The sequence below is a fragment of the Acipenser ruthenus genome, chromosome 27 (assembly GCF_902713425.1).
Source record: "Acipenser ruthenus chromosome 27, fAciRut3.2 maternal haplotype, whole genome shotgun sequence".
Classification (NCBI taxonomy): domain Eukaryota; kingdom Metazoa; phylum Chordata; class Actinopteri; order Acipenseriformes; family Acipenseridae; genus Acipenser; species Acipenser ruthenus.
The window spans coordinates 4204152-4226425 of NC_081215.1; the positions used below are offsets into that span (position 1 = coordinate 4204152).

The window sequence follows — 22274 nt, forward strand, 5'->3', positions numbered from 1 at the left end:
CTGTAAGGCAAAGCCAAAGACACACTGTTATACTTTCACAGCACCTGTTTGACTTTTTCACAGAGCATGACAGGGCACAAGTGCTGCAGATTTTAAATATTAATGGTGCGTATGCCTGCAAAGAGGCAGGGGGGCAGGGGTTGGTCTCAGAGGAAGCCTGGGTCCCATCTCACTGAAAAGGCCAGTTGTGTTGTCAAGGCAGGTGGTTCTTCAGTTCTGCAGGGCCTTTTCTTCTTTTATAGGCTATGCAAGTTAAGATCCCTAGTTGTTAAAATATTAGGATAATATGAAGAAGCACAGATTAATTAACTCCACTATAGGCCCATGCAGTCAGTCTATTGTATTGGTTTTTATAATGGAGGTTTGTTCAATGGATCTGCAATAGCAATAGCATCTACACAAAAGTAATGGTTTTCAGAGTCACTTTATTATTGTACAGGAAAAACAGCACATAAGTGTATACGCTGGATAATGTCAGAGCGCTTTTAATCATTTGAATGTCTGAGGTTTGTTCTCAGTCTGGACAACATGATCATACTTGGACAACTTTAGGATTTCAGCTGGCTCTGTTCATCATTGTTTATATTTTTTTGGTGTTCAGAAACAGGAAACCTGTATAATTACAACTTTTATCTTGACAGCCAGTGATGGCCAGAAACTCATTCATTTCCTAGCAAATACCTGTAGAGTGAGCAATGAGGCTTCTGCTGCCATCTAATGAGAGCCCAGGGACTTGCACCTGACCTTTACAATGGGTTCTGTTCTGTTACATGATAGTTTGAAAGCAGTAATCATGTACGCAATGAAAACACATGCAAATCTATACAGCTGTGCACAAAAGGCAATAAAGGGTGAAGAAGCCCTGTGTGCAAACCAATATACTAAGCTATGACGCAGAAATAGTTAGATGCGAAAACAAGACACCCTTATTTTCTGTCTGGTAGCACAATGCACACTGTTCTGAAGCCTGTAACACAGTCATTACATTTAGAAAACATGATGCACACGCAGTCACAGTTAGGGGATATTGTAAGATACTGTAAATTGTATATATATTGATTTATGTTTTACAAAAGAAGCATGACATTTTCAGATGTGATTCACACTAAATAGACTCAATGGTCAATGTAGACAAATAGTTTACTCCAAAATACTTACATCCTGAACCACGTTTTCAAACACCTACGGAATCCCTGTCAACAGCCCATGCTGATGTTCCTACAATCGTACTAACCCACCTGGTGCCTTCCATAGCAAGCCAGTTACATGCAGTGCCACTGCTGCATTCTGAAGAGTGTGCTTTATGACGTATCATATTTATAATGTGCATCAGAATCTCTATTAGAGCCCCACGTTTTTCTAATAATGCGATTGGTATTTTATTGAAAGTTCAACAAACTTCTGTTGACCTGGCTGGACCACTTTAGCCCCTTTCCGTTATTTCAATCCCTGTTATGCTTTTTTCTTTAGTTATAGCTAACTAAGGATTTAAAATAGAATACTCTATAAATGCAGATTTAAACCCATCTCCCAGCACCATTATTTCAATAAATATGTATGTATTGTATTACACAAAATACCCTCATCAAACCTCTTCTTTCTGAACTCTGTTCTTATTATCTTAATATAATCATAGCACCATACAAAAATATACATTTGACTCGTTTAAAAATCTGGACACATCTTGTATTACAAATGTCTGCTTTTACAAAAATATTTGATCTATACCTATATTTTTTAACTCTATACACTCAAACAAGAATATAAACTTAACATGCTTCGTTATTAAAAAAAAAAAAAAAAAAAAAAAAAGCAACCAATCACAGAATATCTTACAAGGTAATAACAGCTTTTCACCCAGGCTCTAAAGTATAATTTCGGGGGGGGGGGGGGGGGGGGGTTACTTCGATTTTTTCTCCTTCCCATATCTTCTGAGGTATTGAATTGCAGAGATCACACTAACATTTGCCAGCAAAGCTGAAAAAAAAAAAAAATAATTGAATAAAAAAAGACAAAGCTTTTCTATACATGCAATCGCACTTTTTTGAAACTTACACTTTGGGACCTATCTCACCCATCATTTAAACTGAAGAAAACCTAATCAATCTTGAATTGTGCATGCAAGTCTCTTGCAGTGAAGAAATCCGCAAAAAATACATGCAGAGTACAACATTGGTAACAAGATTTAAAAAAAAAAAAAAAAAAAAAAACACATACTGCATATCTTTCAAGATTTGATGAAACATGGGGAAGAACTAAAGTACCAGAGATGTAGAACATTACACTAATAATAAAAAAAATAATAAAATGTGTAATCTTACATACCAGTTTTCCACAAGTCTGGAGAATGTGGATTAGCAGATTTAATTACCCAGGATGCAAAGGCTATGCAAACTAAACACATGTCCGACTGATCAAGCGTCATAAGGACATTTTCTTTTCCTGAAAACAAACAAACAAACAAACAAACAAATAAGTACTGGTAATTCAAATTGAAAAAGACTGTTTTCAAGTAGCAATACTTATTTAAACAAGTTCATTGTTTTAGGCTCCAAGGTAACTTGTATTGTTAGGTGTTCATAACAGTGTGCTCAGTGTGTCTCTAGTATTCTGTGATTAGCCGCCCCAGAGCAGGATTAGATCCTCCGGTTCTGAACAGATTGCCAGTAGCAAATCCTGTTAAAAAGTAACGCATTAAGTTGTCCAAAAAAAAAAAAAAAAAAAGAAAATGCTTCAATTATTAATTTTTTATAGTCTAAACTTTTTGGGAGTAATTTTAAATAGTTATTATTCTGACCACTGGCTGTTTTTTTGGTTTTTTTTTTTAAGTTACTGGAACACTGCAGACTAGCGTACCAGTAGAACAGAAAGCAAAAATATCTAAACAGCCCTAAAGCACATGCCTGTCAAAGAACAGAGTGGGCAAATGCTAAACTGTTCTTTCCAGGTTCCAATAGAAAACTGGCTTCTTGGATGAGCTGTGACTTTCCAGTAAGAGGGTGGTATGGGTTCAGAATGCTACGTGCTCTTAGTCAGAAAGCAGATGCCTGCCAAGAACACCACCAGCTAGTCATTCGTGGAAACCTGTTCTGTGTGCAAGTGAATGTGTGTGCGTGTGTGTGTGTGAAGGTGTTTCACTAACAGGGATATAATATTCTAAAAGCTAGGTACTTACAGAAGCCTACATATATACTCTACAGTATATTCAGAAAATGGGCATGCTGTGATTTATTCTTTGGGCATGTTTAAGCTTTATGGTGTGCTAGCACAGAACCCCTTATGGAACAAACCTATAGTATTCCTGTAAGATACTACAGGATTCATATAGTGCCCTATAGTATAGTACTGTACTATATTATTATGTAACTTTATAGTATTATATAGTGTTTCCATAGGATTCTATAGTAGTTTATAATACTATTATATAATAATTTTGGTCTTCTATAATACTACTATAAATACTAATAGCATGATATACTATTGCTAAGTCTGTAGTAATTTTATAGTGACATATTCCATGGTTGAATGTTTATAGTTATGGATGAATTTCTGTAGGTTATGGAGATTTAGGTGGAAGCGAGTACCCCAAACTTAAATATAAACCACTTACTAAGCACAAAATGTATTGCAGTAGTTTGCGAAATGCATTTAAACCAATAAGCTCTCCAAAATATTAAAAAATGAATTGTGAATATATGATGCAGGTATACAAGTAAAGGGATGAATTTTAGCATCTACATTAAAGACAATGATAGGCACCTCACCAAACTGTACTAACTGAGATGAGACCTTCGATGAAAACGGAATCAAAACTAACAAATAAATGCTTACTTGGTACTGCTACTGCCACTCTAGCCTCAGCTGACCTTCTTGTTTGTTCTTCAATATATCTCAGTATCTCGTATTCAAGGAATTGTATTTGCAGTGCAGAGCGATCCTGGTTTTGATTCTTCCCAGCCCTGGATGGATGCAACTTGTTTTTGGGCTGTTCCTCTGTTTTATCCCTCTGCACCATGCACATGATGCCTTCAAGGGCTTTTTTGATCCCTGTAGTGAAATGTCTTCTCCTCAGTGATGTGGTAAACATCCCAAATAAATCTCCCTCTCTTTCTGTGTTACTGAAGAAGTAATCATACGCCTCCGGGACAGATACAGAAGTGGCTTCATGATCACTATGGTCAAAGCGCGTCACTACATGTATAGGGCCAGAGTCTTCCTCACTTTCATCTTCATGAAGATCCTCTCCGTCTTCTTCAGGGAAAAAGTACTCATACCCCTCAGGGACTGTCAGAGCCTTGTCGAAAGACCTTGAGCGTGGGAAAATAGGTGCAGGCATATTCCCCTCACTCCGTGCCTCACCTCCTGCCTCAAACTCAGAGAAAAAGTACTCGTACCCCTCAGGGACTGTCAGAGCCTTGTCGAAAGACCTTGAGCGTGGGAAAATAGGTGCAGGCGTATTCCCCTCACTCCGCGCCTCACCTCCTGCCTCAAACTCAGAGAAAAAGTAATCGTACATCTCAGGTACAGATAGATTGCACAGCTCCTGTTCCTTAACTGACGTGGCTGAGTGTTCTGTATAAGAAACAGGGCATGCATCATTTCCATGTCGACTGCCACCGAAAAGATACCCAAAGATTTCGGATAATGAAATCCTAAAGCTCTCTTTGTCAGGTAAATCTGAAGCAGAACAAATAAGTGGAGGAACTGCAATTGGGTTACTGCTGTCTTCAAGGCTTGGACGATTCACAACAGAGAGACAAGCATTTTCAGCTTCTTCTTTGCAGGACTGCAAGAGAAGATGTTCATTGACACTGAATTCATGTTGTTTACTTGCTTGGATTTCTAATGCTCTTAATGACCTCACGCTTATATTTTTGCAAATCTGACCAAAACATTTTTCATCCACATATTCTGAAGGAGCTGTAGTTGGGTGTGGGAGTCCAGTGCCAGCAAACTGTGCCACCCCTTTCAAATCGGTTTCTGTACCTCTGTGAACTAGATTTACTTCTGATACACTTCTCCACAACTGAGCCTCGTCTTTCTCATTTGAAAACTCACTGGAACTGGAGGGTATGGGAATATCTTGTGGTTCTACAAACTGCATGAAGTCTAGAATGGGATCTTCTTTGGTTTCCTTTATGGGTAAAAACGCTTCTAAATCTGAAATAACTGAGATATCATTCCCACAAGATGTGTCATGTTTACTGTCTTCCAGATGTGTGGAATACCCACAATCTGCCATGTCTGAAACGTCTGGCGTTGTGTTTTCATGCACAGGGCTCTCAATGGCTTGCTTACTACTGTTCAGTTCCTTGATATATAAAATGTCGTTTATTGTCAGCTTTTCCATCAAATCCCAGAACCGTGAGATTGCATGAACTTGGGGTGGCTTTGCTACATTTGAATGCTCAGTTGAATTTCTGCGCACTGCTCTATCTTGAATGGCAGCACATGACATTGAACCTGGATTACTGGCACTCTCGCCAGCATTCTGTTCCTGAACATAGGAATCGCTGGAATCTGCAGAATGTAAAGTATCTTTGAAAGAGATGTGATTTTGCTGGACTTCCTGCAGATGCAAAGAGGCCCCTTCTGCTGCCTTGCTAAACCCGGTTCCATTAGCTGGTTGTGGATGTGTTGGATCACTGAGTGCTGGGGCATTTGTAATCTGCATGGGGCGCTCACCCTTAAAAACTATTCCATCCATTACATGGCCTTTTCTGTTACTTTCTTGCACAGGCACAAAGTCACTCGTAACTGAAGCCCTGAATGTAATATATGAGCTATCGCTTCTGAGTTTATCAAAGGGAGTTTCATGGGTCATATCATTTATATTCACGCCGGCTGTGACTGCACGATCCATTGAATTTTGCTGACATGTGTTGTGCTGTGCAGAGGTATTTGAAATGGGAGCCCCAAACCTGATATACGAGCTGTCATTCAGAACAGAACTGTGTGAGCTTTCTTCTGGTTGTGCATCTGGAGCTGTGGGATTACTGGACACTGCTTCACGTATGATATCACTCACATAGGCAGTGTTTACTAGGAGATTTTGTTCTGCAGTGACATCTGGCAAAACCTTTCTGGATGTGCTGTCTTCAGCTCTGCTCTGGCTTTTGTCTAAAGCAGACTGAATGCTCTCTGTTGGAATCATTCCTGTAGGGCAACCTTCTCTTTGCAGCCCTTCATTCCAGTCTTCACACTGGTTATTGTTAACAGGTGTGGTTAATCCAGACCCTTCTGTCCAAGTCTGTGAATCTTGAACAGTGTCATCTCCAGCTCCATTTGCTCTGCCAGTAGGTTCATCTTTTGGGAGGTCTGTTTGTGGGTTTGCAGAAGTCAGCATATTGTCACTATGGGAGTCACTACGGGTTAGCTCCATTCCTGCATGCCAATGTTGTTCTTCTTCTTGCGTTTCATTTCTGTTTCCACACTGGTCACCATTAGTGATCTCTTTTGATCCAGACTGCTCTGTCCAGGTCTGTAAATCTTGATGGTTTTCATCTGTAAAGTCCCCAGAGGCCTTGGCTATCTGTTGATGATTTGCGAGGGCTCCTTGTGCATCCATGTTCTCTGTGATGTCATTGTGAGCTAGTTCCATTCCGACATGCCAACGTTCTTCTGCTGGTTCCTGAGTTTCATTAGAGTTCTCACACAGGGTGTTTCTATCAGACCCCTTTGATACAGAAAGTTCTGTTTCAGCTGCATCCTTTAATGCATTGCCTATCGGTTCTTCTACTGGAAGGTTTGTTTGCGCATTTGAAGAAGTTTTAACATTCTCAGTGGAGTCACTGTGAATTAGTTCCATTCCTATAGGCAAGCATGCTTCTTCTTGTTTGAGCACTTCAGAATCATTACTGTTTGCACCTTGTTCATTGCTGGCTGGCACTCTTAATCCAGACAGACCTGTCCAGTTCTGTAAGTCTTGAATGGCTTCTCCTGTTGAAATATCCCCAGATGCATGATCTTTTAGCTGATGTATAGTGCAGTCTTCTTTTGTATTCTCTTCAGACCAACAGTTTTGTTTCTGTAGAAATTCATTACTGTTTCCACTCTGGTCTTTGCTAGCTGGCCTTGTGGATGCGGATGGCAGCTCTGTCCAATTCTGCAAACCAGCCTCATCTCCTGCTGAAGCATTCTCTTGTGTGAGGTCTTCTTGTGCATTGGCCAAACACTCGAAGTTCTCAGTTGAGCCTTCATAAGTTAGCTTCAAACTCATTGGCCAACATTCCTCTCTGTTAGGTGTCCCTGTTGATCCCGACTGCCCTAATTGTGATGTCTCTACATGTTCGCTATGGGAATCATTACCTTGCTTAGTATATTCCTCCTCACAGGCTGTGTCACATGGTTTATCATAGTAATTACTAGTCTGGGATGAGCTTGGCAAGTTCCTATAACCATGGACCAGAAAAGATTGGTCCTGCATTGCAGACTTCTCTGGACCCGCAAATTCCTTAAACTTTTCCAGGAACCGGTTGACAGTCTCCAGGTCCATTTCCTCCTCGCTGCCCGACAGGACATCTTCCCCTGCGTATCTTCCATATTGGGAAGTGCAGAAAGGCTGGTCGTGCTCAATGGGAGAGCCGGAGAAGTATGGAGGGCCGATTATGGAGAAGTCAGGCAGTGTGGTTTCCACTGAGCACGTGTGAAGCCTGATTGGCCTTGTTCTGCTGGGGGGTGTGGCCAGCTCAGCATCATCAGAATCACTCAAACACGACTCTTCTAACCCGGCCAGGGAAGGCTGTGATAAACTGCATTCCTCGGATTCTGTTAGAAAGGTGTCCCAGTCTTTGTCAGATATGTGAACGCTGTAATCAAAGTCATCCATTCTGTGGGAAAGCAGTTAGCCAGTTCCGCACCTACAAAATTCAATAAAATATCATTTTTATGCGCACACCTGTGTAAAATACCTTTTAGTTAGTGTGTACAAAGATTCTTGTCACTGTAATAACAAACAAGACATAATTTGTCTAAAAGGTTCTTGTCTGGAAAACCGACCTCTCTACAAAAGCATGTTGTTATTGCTGTCATTTGTTTGATAGAAACACGCAATGTTGAACCTCATCATCATTTTGGAGAAAAGATGCACATGCTGTAACATATCAAATGTTGTACAGTGTTCATACTAACTAAATAAGCTTTATAATCTTAAGTGGGGCAGTAATGAGAAAAGGGCAGGATGCAATAGACAAGGCAGGGGCTGGAGTGAGTGTGCGATAGCATTGCTGTGTGGTAATTGGAACTGGAACACTCCAAGGCAATGACGTTCTCAAACCAAGAAAGCACGATTAGTGCAGGACTCCTTTCAGCTGATCTTTCACTCTCCTTCTGCATTACTGTGTTGTCCCCTCTGATCCAGACAAGTGTTATTCCTTAAACACTGTATCTTTTATTTACATGCCTATACCAATAAAGGTTTTTAGCTTTTTGTTGTTTCACATTCGATACATTTACAGAGCTTTCGATACATTTACAGAGCTTTTTACCATTGTTTACCATTTTATTATTATTGTGCTTTACAGTATCATATTTCTGATGTACCACAATGTACATAGTTTAGTTATGCTTTACTACAGTTTTCATATATTACGATATGGTACACCGCCATCAACTTTATAAGGGTGCATTTAAATACCTTAACATCACCAGACATGCCCTGGTTGAAAACAGAACCAAATAACTTCCAGCAATGCACACAGTGAACACACAATCTGAAACGCTAAATACATAGAAATGCTGTAAATAAGGATTAGTGAAATTACTCAGGATTTTAGGCTTGCTTTGATCACAACATCGTGGTAAAGAACATGGCAGTCAAATAGAAACTACTGATAAAAAATGTAAGCTGTGAAAGTCTGTAGGATCTTAGGTAAAAAAGAAAGTATAAAAGGTAACATTTAATGTCAAGTCTCTTGTGCATTTGCTTAAAACTAGCATATATTTTAAAACAGTTTTTAGTGTCTCTTACCTGCCTGTTTCATGCACCCAGAGTGTACAGAAACCCATGCAGAGTGCTACAGCAACACCACAGCAATGCATGATGTGCCCTCCAAACAGTTTGCCCTTTACTGTGATAGTTACCCAGTGCTATTGCATTGTTATAAATAGACCAAAGCTCAAGTCACATGGAGTGACCACCCAGGCTACTACTGCGCCAAAATGAGATATACCATTTCAGTGCCTTAAATAGAGTCTAACATTGGGATTATACAGAGAAAGGTCTATTATAATGATCTAAACAGAGAAGGGTCTAAATACCACCGCTCTAGACTTAATAAAGCTGCTCTTTTATTAGTGATGGTAATGACAAGTTCAACGCCCCACCCCTGGGGGAAAGCGCCAATGGGAAGATGTGACAGAGCACAGGCTCTGCACATGGGTGCACGTGTGGGTGAAGGTTTGATTGCTGGCGGCCATCTTGGTTGCAGGCTGTCCCTTCACCAAGATGGCCACCAAATCTTCACCCACACACACACTCACGTGCACCCATGCGCACAGCCTATGCTCTGTCACAGAAGAATAAAGAATTTAATGGTGGCGGTATTCTGAGCCACCATCATTAGATCATAAAAAAAAACAAGAGTCTCAAATTTATAGTGTTGATAACATGAACAGGATGGTGGAAGGGTCTTTAAAATTCAGTGGAGCATCTAAATGTCTGCCAAACACTGTACAGGACCACTGTTTAAAGAAGCCAGTCTTTTTTATCCTCTGGTGAACTTGTTGCTACTTGCAATGCATAACAGTGAAATATACTAAATCAATGCATCACACATAAAAAGATAACTAGAACAAAATGTAACTATTTTTGATCACAAACAAAATCCAGATCATGCAGGTCATGACAGAGTAATAGCCTATGACAGGAAATTAGTTACAGTAAATATCATTTTCCTGTAAAAAAAAATACCTTTTACACCAAATATTGGATTATGTTTGTCATCTACAGGTCTGGAAGTAATTGAGGAAACACAGGTGCCTAAAAAGGACCTCAAATTGCTCCCCCCATACACCCCACACCCTAGAATGGCTGAAAAACAACATCTTTAAAATTAAAAAATTCAGAAAAATCAATTTAATGAAAATAGCAACACATGCATGGGCAATACAAAAAAACAAATCCCAGGGAGTTTTGCTACCCCAACCAGGTATTCGGGAGAGACAGGCTCTTCCTCAATACCAAAGCATTGGTCGTGTTACACAAAACTGTCAAACAGGTTTTCTTGACACTGCGAATCACTGACTCTGATTCATTCCGTACCTGACAGTTATTATGCAAGGCATGCAGAGGGTTGCATCGACAGCGTGTGAACATGGATTACTGGGCGTTGCTCATGTGTCTAGGCTTGTAGAGAGTTTAAGAGGTTCTGCAGCCTGTGTAGCAATGAAAATATCTTAAAGTTGATCAATTTATATACATTGTTTCTCATCATTTTCCCTATTCCTTGTCACATATGTCATATTTGTACATGTGTAACAGAGATGGAAGAAGACTCCTATTGTAAAGCAAATTCACCCATTCCAGGTTTTAAATACGAGCTTGGTTAGCCACAGTAAGAAGCTTGTGTGTCTTTTTCAACTCACAGTAAAACCAGGAATGGGTCAAAGCGCTATGCAATAGGAGTCTTATTTCCATCCCTGTGTACATTTGTTTATAGGGCATCTGCTGTGTTTTTAAGACCTGAGTGTTCCTGGTTTAGGAATACTGTAACTCTTGTGTTTGTTCTTGGAATGCCTGTGCTGTTGCAGGTTCTAATGTTCTAACCTGTGAATTCCACATGGCCAAAACTCATGAAAGCAGGGAGGTAAAACAGAGATGATGAAACATGTTACTGCATTTTCTGTATTTTTTCTGAAAAGGTTTTGAAACGCCTCACAGTTTTGCAATCAGGAAAATACCCCTATTGTGGTTTAGGTATGTATGTCAGAAATGTACAAAAATGTTCATTTATGGTGCAGGTGTGGTGGCCAGACTTAAAGCCATTAGCAAACTCAAACTGAAAGGATTGCATATTACTCATATTATCTGCAACAAAAGTCAAATATGCAATAACCACAACTTTAAAATCCATGTTTGTAACCCTTTCAAGCACAAATTATCCCCCACATTGCTTTATATGGGGAAAGATTGCATCCTCCTATGAGATTGTTATGCAACAAAGGTAAGACACTATCTCCTAGCCTCATCTGAGGCTACCATGCATTTGTGTCTTCCATATGCCCCCATACAAAGACTAGAAGAGAGTTTTTTTATTCGTCCCCATATGAGGTCACCATGCATGAAAGGGTTAATAGGGGTGTGGTAGTGTACTTGAATACACCAGCCCTCTTAGAAATATTCCTTACTTGAATAAAATACTGAAACGCATAGTTCAACAGCCCTTGATTCAATTCATCCGTACAGCAATCGGCAGAATGCTTCTTTCCTTTCAAGCGCTGTACTGTAGATTTAAAATTCACATTTAGGGCCGCTATACACAGTATTTAAGATTGATTGGATGACAAACCCCTCCACTATGATTGCTTGTCATGTGTATATCTACATTGCTGGAAATACACAAGCTTGTCCTCCTGACTTTTTCACTTTGACTTTAATGCAGAACCTTGTGGTCACTGGCATCAGGGTCAGCTGGCCCCCGCGTTCCTGCGTCACGTCCTGGCAGCCCCAGCGCTCTGGTTGGGAGCCCCACTTGTAACACCACTGGCTCATGATTAGGCCAAATGGGACTGGTGGGGAAACAATTGCTGTTTGTGATGAAGTAAGCTGCCATTGCCCTTTGGATAGGAAAATGGTGTGATTCACTGCTAATCAGCAAACGGCACTAACATGTACAGACTCAGGGCCGCCTGGTGAAAAAGAAATGATTTGGTGGAGCTTGAAAATGTGAAAGCAATTACGCAAACAGCAGCGACTGCCTCTTAGTGTTTCAAAACCAGTGGTTCATACGTAGGCCATGTTGTTTCCTACAGTCATCGTCATTACTTTTGAAAAGTAAGACACATAAATGTATTTTAAGATTTAAAAAAATAAATAAATTGAATATGCTAGTGTGCCAGTAATTACAGAAAATGGCACTTAAAAGGTGTTTTTCCGCTCTATCTTCTCCTAATGGAAATAATAACATTCTTTACCAACAACAGATTAAATATATAGTTTGAGAAAATTATAAATTAAGTCAGAATATTAAATCTGAGGGGACAACTACAGCCCCAAATGTGTTGAAAGGCTCTGTCCAGTGTGAAAAACAGCACTGAAAAGGCAGCCCTCGATTTCTGGCTCACTTCTGCCCTCTGCTGTCCAATAGTTTAAATTACTATCCAGTTTTATTTTCATTACTGGCATAGTTGAATGGGGTGGATGACACACCACAAATGACACAAATATATTGTGTACAAGAATATATAATATAAATAATCAAAATGAGTTTATTGTGGTTACACATGTGTTTTTGTGAGTCCAATCTGTTGCCTGTTTAAGTGTAAATCTTAAATATTTTGTTATATAAAAGTATATAAAATACAGTTCGAAAGGAGTTTTAAGATTTGAAAGTACTTTATTTAAATATAGAACTTGCTATATTTGTAAACTTTGCAAATCAACACATTCAGAGGTTCAAATAATACAATGTGGGATTGCTATTTTAAAATCTTTATCAGTTCCAATCAAGAGTTAAATGTGAAAGCTAACCAAATGTCCTTACCTGGATGTTTTTGTAAAGAGTTGCACATTAAAGGAAATCAGTATACAAAGCACTTTAAAGGCTTGTGGACCACAGGACTAGCAGGCACAGGAATCAGCTTTGGTTAAATGCAGATGAAAATGCACACCGCAGTGTGAATCATACCTCCAGATGGGAAAAGCATCCCATTGCACATTGTGATGTCCTGAATGCATCCCATTGCACAATGTGAATCCAGGTGCTTTAGAGGCTTCAGAAGACGAGCTTTCATTTAGAAATTCCTCTTTCTTTTTTGAATGTTGAACCCAACCTTTTTACCTACCACAAAACTACGGCAGCCTGGAGATACCAAAATACAAACCCACAGACGCCTCTTACCCAATCCATGGTTATAACTTGGGTTATAGAGTTAAAGATATGCTATCTGGAACTGTCGTTAAATAATAATAAGGTTTTGGGACAGGATTTAAAGTTGACATGCATTCAGTACATTAAATAGCTCAGCTTTCGGTTTAAAGAGTTTCTAAAGAGTTTTAAACACAAATAAAGTACCCCTTCTTTTTCAGTGGTCTTACCTCATGTCATTTCTATGCTGTGAATAAAGTTTGTTTTGCAGCTTTTCTCCAAGGCCATGCCTGTGAACTGTGCAAAATAGGAATTAGAAAAGTGCATATGTTCGTCACAGATCACATCTAAACAAAATTGTTGGATATACTGTATTAGGAATTTAAACAGAAATAAAAAGCTAAGATATTTTACTTAAATATAAGCCATTTTGAAAGGGAGAGAGACTATCCCGTTTGTAGTTGTCCAGAAGACACGGCTATGTATTACAACAGCATTCTATGATACTAATTTCATCCATAGATATTCAGGAAAAGATTTACAGGAATTCTGCTCTGAGGTGCTAATGCAGAGATCAAATCCTGAGTCAATTGTGTGACTAAATGTGTGCAAAAATCATTCGCTACGACCTTATTAAAACAGCTTCTATTAACAGCACTAAAAGCATCAGGATTACCCCTGTGCACCTGGGAGCTGCAATATGAAGCTGTGCACTAGCGTTGCACCTCCCCCTTGAAGACACATGGTTTACACCAATGGGCTGTAATCCCTCTTGGTTGATTTTAAGGATTAAGATCAGAATCTAACGGCATTTAATAGAAACTAATTCAACAGCAATTTCCTAATTGTTTTGCTTTGTCAGTTCCGCTAACGGTGTTGATTAAACAAATCCTTGCAAATAACGGCAATTAGAAGGGGGTGGATAGACATCTTATTTCACAGAGAGATTTGCATATTTTGGCATCTCCTGGCACGGTCACAGCGCTGGCCACTCGCAGAAAACAGGTGGTCAGTACAACAGCATCTTCATTGTGCTACGCACGCGCAGGAAGACAACAGGGAGGGAGGGAAGGCTTAGCAATCCAACTGCAGCCTTAGCCACTCCACACAATGCAAGATGAATTGCTGCCAAACCCCTGAATCTATCTGGGTATTTAAAAGCCATCATGCTGCTTTGCTAATGAAAGCATTGAAACAGTGCAGTCTTTTCAGGCCTATTAACCGGCTGTCATTGAAATGAAATGCAAACATTGAACAACACCATTCAACATGTTTTTTTTTTTGTTTTGAAGACCGTGCCTGACATAATTATGCAGTAGTGCGCACATTTATTAAAACACCTCAGGATTTGCCATCTCGATGCTGTCTATACCTAGCTGCATGAAAACCTCAGGGTGTGAGAATGTCAATCAGTGATATAGAAACAAGAGGCACTCATGTGAGAAAATGTTAGACCACTTTGTGCTTTAATTAGGCATCTTAAACAACTTCTAACAGGTCTCATGCATTTTAACCATTTGTGGCTATGTGTTCCTTTTCTCTTACTATTTTAAATGAATTGCATGTGTGGCCTATTAAAGTCATCAATTAAATTAGACCATTACTAATTTGCCTATTTTAACAATTTCCCAAGATTTTCAGTTCCAGTGGTTTGATTTCATATGCACAACAAATCAAAACAGCAAAAGCAATGGGATGTTCCAATAAATGTGCATGCTACTGTGTATATTCACATATAGATACATGTAGATAGTGCTGCACAGTATTTTTGTATGTTCTTATACAATATTGTTTTTCCAATTGTTACATTTTTTTATTAACCGGATAAAATAAAGTGCTTCTTGTTTGGACAAGCCAGACTTTGCTTGCATCAGTGTTTAAAGAAGGGTGGAGCGCAGCTTATTAATTCTCTGCTTGTCACCAATTGTTCTAGGGGCCTGGGAATTAGCACATCGGAAGCGGACAGATTGTTTTTTTTAAAGCAAATCCACCTCAAGCACAGGCAGGTCTAGGCAAAGCTGATCGGTTCAGATTTATGGGGATGCATCTCCCTGACAATCTTTGCCATTGTTCATGCCTGCATGTGCACAGAGATAACAGAGATAACAGAGAAAGGTATGCTGGAGGATTTCTCTCACCCTCAGCTTATGTGGTTGGACTTGTATAACATTGCAGTGTTGGTTACCACTTTGGATCCATAACAAAAACATATTTCAGAAGCTTTGTACATTTCACTTCCTTTTACTTACATATATATATATATATATATATATATATATATATATATATATATATATATATATATATACATGTATCACTCAACCCTTCAGATTGGTATAGAGATCTAGAAAATATAACGACAGACTGATACTGCAGTCTAGGAAGGTTAACTCCACTCTACAGCTATGGCCAAAAGCTTTGCTTCACCTAGAATTGTAGGATTAAAAAACTGTAAAAAAATAAATAAACTCTATGAACATCATTTTGATGTTTCATTTAACATCATGTAAATCAAAGAAACTACTAAATCAAAGAAACTACTAAATAATATTACAAGTCTACCAGAAGCCATAATAGCAGTACAGTATTTCATTTAGAAATGTCACATTTTTCACAGTTTTTCGTTAAGTATATGGAGAACTACAAAGCAGGATGTAATTCATTATGTAAAAGTAACATTATTCAGCAGGTTTCATTTGACTTTATGAAGCAAAATTAGTTAATTCTATAGGGTGATGCAAAACTTTTGGTTATAGCTGTACACAACAGACATTATCTTTCCGGGGATGGAAATAAGACTCCTATTGCATAGCGGTTTCACCCATTCCAGGTTTTACTACTAGCCACAGTGTATAGGTAACAAGTGCAGTTGTGTCTTAATAAACTCATAGTAAAGCCAGGAATGGATCAAAGTGCTATGCAATGGGAGTCTTATTTCCACCCGTCTTTCTGTATCGCTTATTACTGTCGAACGTATAGAATCAAACAATGCGCAGCACATTCAACATGTGAGTTTGTATAGTAACAGTATAGATGACGAGCGGGTCGATATCAAAGTTTCTTATTGCAAAGCAGTCTGGTCCATTCTGAGTTACAGGAAGCCGTATTAGTCACACCTTAGCCAACACAAACAAACCAGAGGTCCCACAAGCTCAAGAGTGATCTAATTAAGCTCATTACTGACCAGATGCCATCGTGATTATCTTGTGAGATGATGGCAATCCCAATTGCTCTGTGCATATAGTTAATGAACCACAGGTTCATATAAAGTGCCTTTCATGGCAAGCCATCCCAAGGCGCTTTTAACAAAAAGAACATTCAGTACAATAAAAACAATATAATCAATAAAAACGGCAAGTTCAGTTGAAGCAGTAAAAAAAAAGTTCAGTTGAAGCAGTATTGACTCTAAATAAAATACAACAGTAAATACCTTTTCTTTTCTTCTTTTTCAATGCACTATACTGTCTACGGTAGTGCAATTGTCACACAAAGAAGATTTGCTGCTCTAATCTCTTAAGTGAAGTTACGGCTGTCTCGCTAAAGAATGAAAACTTCTCCCCAGCTGTCAGGGATTTGCAGAAGATCAAGTGCTAATCAAGGGCAGCCAGGGAGGAGTGTAGTGCCTGTCATTAGAGCCTCATCTGCTTTAGATTTGACCTCATTAGAAGAACAGCACATCAGGCTCTTCTCAGGTAGTTCCTAACACTTAAGCTGACCATTTAGCAGCAGGGATGGGCAAAGTGGACAAAAGACGCAGAAGCTGAGGCTTTCCTTAATTGCAATGGTGTTTCAGTGACTGGGGAATACACCTTGAGACACCTGAAGCCAGGTAACCAGTACCTCCAGGGCTAAAGCTGAGGTCTCTATTGCGTACCACACTCGACCAATGAGCTGCCCCGAAATTCCATATGTTTTAAAAGTGAACAACTTAATAATATACATGGAATGGAAACTGCAATTGACTAGTCTGTTAGCATCTGTAAAATGAATGTTATTTATTAAGCTAAATATGGCACATTACAGTGCTCTCTGTACAATGGTAAAAGCAGAGTACAGTAAATTGCATTAAAGCATGAAACTTAATTAATAACACTAAGATTGACTTGAGTCAAAAACACACAAGTACAGTAAAGAATGATTAGAGTTCAGGAAAGTGTGCTCCATTTGAAATAAATCTTTAAATGCAACCTGAATCCAGTCATATATGTGGTGCTCTTCAGTTAATTCCAAACAGAACATTTGAAGAAGCTTTGAATTAAGTTGCTTGCATGATAATAGGAAAGTTTTAGCCAAGGCATTTGAGTGAAACTAGAAGGTTGGGTTTACAATGCAAGCAAGTCACATGACTGAAACTAGGCATTGTCAAGGCTTAATGAAACACTATGCAGTCCTCTTAGCTCATGTCTGCCTGGAGGGGGAATTAAATAATAACACATTGTGTTGCTCTCCTCAAGACTGAAGTTATCTGTTATTTTTTTAAAAAACAGATTACTGTACATTATTTTGCAGTCTCCCCTCAAGGACTAGGAGTAGGATACACAGGATTCAGGTTTGGCGTGAGAGGAAGAAACTGAATAAAAGAAATCCTGTCAAAAATGACACCTTGTTCTCAGAAACAATCAAACATGTTCACAGGGAGGTTCCTTGATGAGGTCATTTTGTGTCTGGGTTTTGTGAGAAGCGACTTGCACACGACAGGGCAACAAATACATAAATAAACCTATTTGTATTGCTTTGTTTAATTCCTTTCAAATTCATAACTCCAAAGTGCTCGGTCAAAATATACGACTGAACTTATAATTAGACAAAGCAGACAAACGGTTCTGCTATTGCCTTTTCCTAGTGTACTGTGTACACATCAGGTAACACTGTAAAGACACTACATGAAATGTTTGTCTATTTCAGATTGGACAATCTTTAGCTTTGTATGAAGGTAAGCAATGTGTTTAGATCTCTAAAATAAAATGTGACAAACACACTTTAGACAAAAGCACCCCAAATCTAATGGAGTTAGCAAGCAGAGAACACACCTGAGGCAATAAAGGGTTAAGCCTGTGTGCTCCTGTCCACCTGTTGATGAGTACCTTACCTGTGGGTACAGACAGTTATTAGCAGAGAAAGCCTGTTTGGGTTTGTATAGTCAGCCACACTAGACCCACCTAACTGGGTATGAAGCCATAGCCTGCAAAATACATTAAAACAAGTTTGCATTTGTTACACCTTTTCATGACTGGGTTAGCTTGTAATTGAATGATCTGGAATCATTTCTAACTTGTGAAAATAAAACACTTTTTTCCATATAAGTTAGTTACTTTGAGCAGAAACAGTATTACTGGTAGTTTGTTATAAGTATGTGTCAAGTATAAAGGACTACATCTGCCTATATACAAAGGACAACACACAAAAACAGAGCATAAAAAAGAAACATTATGTACAGATTGAAGTGCGCAAATAGATATCAGATTGCACCAATCAGACGTATTAATAAACTCTAATCTGTAATCGATGAGGATAAAGATTTCAGATATAAGCTGAAGAAATAAATATATATATGCTTATAAGGCAGAAGTGGCAAGATTGGAAACTGTCTGAAAAAAAATCGAAAGAACAATACTGAACTTATTGAATCTGCAACACTGAACCCCATGCAATCATATACAGGCAATGATTTGATCACTGACAATGATTTGACTGTCAAACAAAAGGTTTGACAGTCGATGCTGATTTCGCCAATTCCTGTCACTGCAAACACGCATCTGCGTGACTTACCAATACTGCTAAATTAGGGTTTTGTTTTAATTGTCTCCACAAGATGGTGCACAAGACCATAACATTTGGACTGCAGCCAGTTCACAGGATATACTAATCCAGTTTCCTGAAGGCTCCTGTTGCTTTTTGCTGTGTGCATCCGTTCAAAGTTTGTTTCACAGGAAAGCATACAAATTAGAAGAAGTTTATTGCAGCTCTTTTAATAACTATATATATATATATTTGAAACACTAGATATAGCTCAAAATACAGGTGTATTAACTACACTATATTTACTGAGTAATTAATAATAAGGTAAATATCCATCCAGTAATAAATGCTCATTTCAATTAGATTTAGGTTAGGGTTGAGTCACGGGAATAGGAATTGAAAAAAACAAAACAAAGCAAAATGACTTGGGATGAACCTAATAACAATCATAACAGCTCTACCTGCATTGTTGTGTTATAATATTATCCAAATGATTTGGATCAATCTCAGGTTTTCATTTGCTAGATATTGGATTGTCATGATCCCCCCCACTGCGATGATAAGACTGACTACATTCTTGGACCACCCTTCTCAGAATGTAGCATTAATATCTAGATTAGATACCCTACTGATTTTTGTATTTCTTTTTCTGAACGACGTCTACCTATGGAGGTGATCACACTGATCCCGCTGCAGTACACTCTTATCTGAGCGCATTGTTTCTGTCACTCTTAGAAGCCATTACGCCATACTGTAGGAACAAAGAAAAACAAACAGGACCCTCAACCATATACCAGGGCTGCACAGTGAACGACCTTGAAGCACAGATAGTAGACTTGAAGAGGAATTCCATGGGTCAAATAAAGTCATTGTTCACAATGGCTGTGTTAAGTAAAAACATAACAATACATTGCTAATGCTACAATGGCACAGTACATACAATTTTAACTAATGTCTGTTACATTAAAATTATAAATAAAGTGAATATGAATTCATATAAAATCAGATCCATTCAACTGATCTAAGCAGTGACAAATCTGGGGATTAAGATAGGATTTTTGTCCGTTTTAATATTGTCCGTTTTAAAATTGAAATGATTTACATATCAGTGATATTTAGGTCCGTCACTGTGCTAAAGATGATCTGGAGTATGCGACTTTGATAATCTTGCACAATACATATAATAATAATACTACAAGAAACTAGGGAGATTATTTGACAAATAATTTGTTAAAACATTTGTTAATGTTTGTCAGCGTATGTCAAGGAATTTTAGAAGTTTCTCTTAGTATAACCATATACACTAGCATTATAGTTACAGATGAAAAGCCCAGTAGAGACTTCCGCCCCCACCTTGGAAACTAACAAAAATATACCACATTGGTACTGTGAACCTATTCTTCACAGTACCAGTCCCCACGGCATATCAAGCAATAGTGCCCCTCACTCCTGCTTTCAGTTCTCCACAACAACAGTTCTTCTTCCTGTCCGTTTGTAAATGTTTGACCTCCCTCCCCCTGATCCCTTGATACCATTCACCGGTAGCACAGAGTCTGCGGTGAGCTCTGACTAATTGTCCAGGCTTAGCAGTCACTGCGGTATTAATGTCAATTCCACCCGGGGGCGGTTATACTTAGACCTCTGGTTTATCAGATAGAAAGGCAGCGTGTTATTTTTACACCAGCCAGGAGTGCTCCCAAATCTCAGTTAACCAGCTATCTGCAGAATCAGGTTGCAAGCACAACAAATACCAGAATCCGCTAAACTAAATAAACGATAACGTTTCAGAAGGTTCTTACGCATCTGTTTTAAGAGCTGGGGTGGCTCAGTGCATTTTTGGCATGTAGATTGCTGTTTTAATTCCAGCTCACTTCATACTGAAGTCTTATTCATGCACTGTAGGCTCAATGAGTTCTGGGTGTCTCATTCAACTTTGTTGTTGAACAGTGCAGGTATAACAAAACCACTTAATAATTACAATTTATAAAATGCATGCAAGTGCCTGGCATCTCATGCGCCTCACAGCACAATGCATTCTGTACTGTAAAGCCATTTATGCAAGTTACTCCCACCCGCTTCTTACCGCGATTGGGATGTGTGTCTAAAGTAATGCAGAATGTAGAGCTCTTACACCTAAAGACGCTGCAGTGGATGCTGTTCGAATACTGTGATTGTGACGCAGTATAAATAAAGCCTTGTTGACCCTGAGCTCCAGAGAAGGCACGCTGAGAGCAGTTGAGCCATCCCTGGGGTGTGGAAGCTGTTTTCCCAGCTACTGCCATGTGGGACTCTGCAGACACCTCAGGTATGCAGACATCCCAGTATGGTACAGCTTGGGACAGTACACGAATTTGGTGCCAGAAAACAATAAAGCAATCAGCCCCTTACCAGGCCTTCCTGACATCTGACCTGACACTGCAGCTTGCTCTCAGAAAGCCCTGCTTATTATCTGGGATCGAAGCCACCGCCCTACCCTCTCTGACCCTTCAAAAAAGTAACTGAAGACAAACTCGTCCCATGTGTTTCTGCCCCCAGCTCTCAGTGGCCCAGCTGACAAGTTAAGGATCGCACTCTGGAAATCTGCTTACAGAGTCCGTAATCAATGCTGTCACAGATGTAGTAGCGCATGCTTTGCAAGCTGCATGTATAATGGGTTTCATGCACAGTGGAGACATTTGTTAAATGTGTAGCACATGAGCACTTGTAGAACTTACGATCTAAGATGGTGCTCTCACATCTCTAAGATGTCCCAGAGGCAACCACGGTTCAATGAGGAAGAGAAAGCTTGCAGATGACTTCCAGATTCTGGTTTATCATACCAGAGTGATAGCTGTTCAGACACCAATTCCAGGTTGCTAGGTGTTTGATTATCACAACCACAATTTAACAGCATTATTACCTACATTTGTTTTCACCAACAAGGGGCAAAGGAAAGGAAATCGTCTTAGCAGCAGCAACATCAAGTTAAACATTCACCCGGAGATAACCCTCCTGCCCCCCGAAAGGATCAAACTGTTAAGATTTTAAATGTTTTAACTCTAAAGACAATGGTGTTATCCCTTTACAAAACAATTACACAAATCCATGTTGTAGAATGTGGCACTCTGGCCTCCGAGGGTGAGAGATACTTGAAAAGCCTTTCTGGGCCTGCAACTTGAAAATGCTGATCTATTCAATTAAAGTTTAAAGCACTTTTTCTAGTTTCTTGTTTCCCCCCCCCCCCCCCAAGGTTCCAACGTCTCCATCAAAGGGGTCTTTGCTTTTTGCCATAGTGATTTATACGCCAATCACCAGGGAAACTGAGCTGTAGACCTTCATGATTCAGCACCCCCCCCCCCAGTGAATGCAGCACATGATTTCTCAAGAACCAGCAGATGTGAATCGCACTCTTGTTTTTCTTGGCCCCAGACCACTTCAGTTCTATTAAACAGTAACTGTTATTGACAGCGGTGGTGCTCGCTTCTGATGACACATGGCAGGAGTAGCCAGAGCCTTGCTGTGACCAGTGCC

General features: G+C 39.3%; 1 protein-coding gene across 4 annotated transcripts; it reads right to left on the reverse strand.

Moving 5' to 3' along the window:
* On the reverse strand, window positions 1–16548 carry LOC117432154 (uncharacterized). 4 transcript variants are annotated; one of them, XM_059002364.1, is made up of 5 exons: window positions 16456–16543; window positions 13256–13322; window positions 3832–7859; window positions 2326–2442; window positions 1–1977 (listed from the first exon to the last, which is right to left on the reverse strand). In XM_059002364.1, exons 3-5 carry the CDS (start codon window positions 7826–7828, stop codon window positions 1901–1903), a joined length of 4191 nt encoding a protein of 1396 aa, XP_058858347.1. In that variant the 5' UTR covers window positions 7829–7859; window positions 13256–13322; window positions 16456–16543; the 3' UTR covers window positions 1–1900. The 4 variants fall into 4 exon arrangements, with proteins under 4 accessions (XP_058858347.1, XP_058858348.1, XP_058858349.1 ...); XM_059002365.1 differs by lacking the exon at window positions 13256–13322 and having other exon boundaries at window positions 16456–16548; XM_059002366.1 differs by lacking the exon at window positions 16456–16543 and having other exon boundaries at window positions 13256–13346.
* Window positions 16549–22274: the final 5726 nt, after the last annotated feature.

Bases quoted from the DNA above. Each gene is read 5' to 3' on its own strand.
- LOC117432154 (XM_059002365.1), bottom strand. From the start codon at position 7,828: ATGGATGACTTTGATTACAGCGTTCACATATCTGACAAAGACTGGGAC. The intron at 2,443-3,831 runs GTAAGCATTTAT...GTTTGTTTTCAG, and splicing joins AGTGGCAGTAGCAGTACCAA to GAAAAGAAAATGTCCTTATG. The intron at 1,978-2,325 runs GTATGTAAGATT...TTTTTTTTTCAG, and splicing joins TCCAGACTTGTGGAAAACTG to CTTTGCTGGCAAATGTTAGT.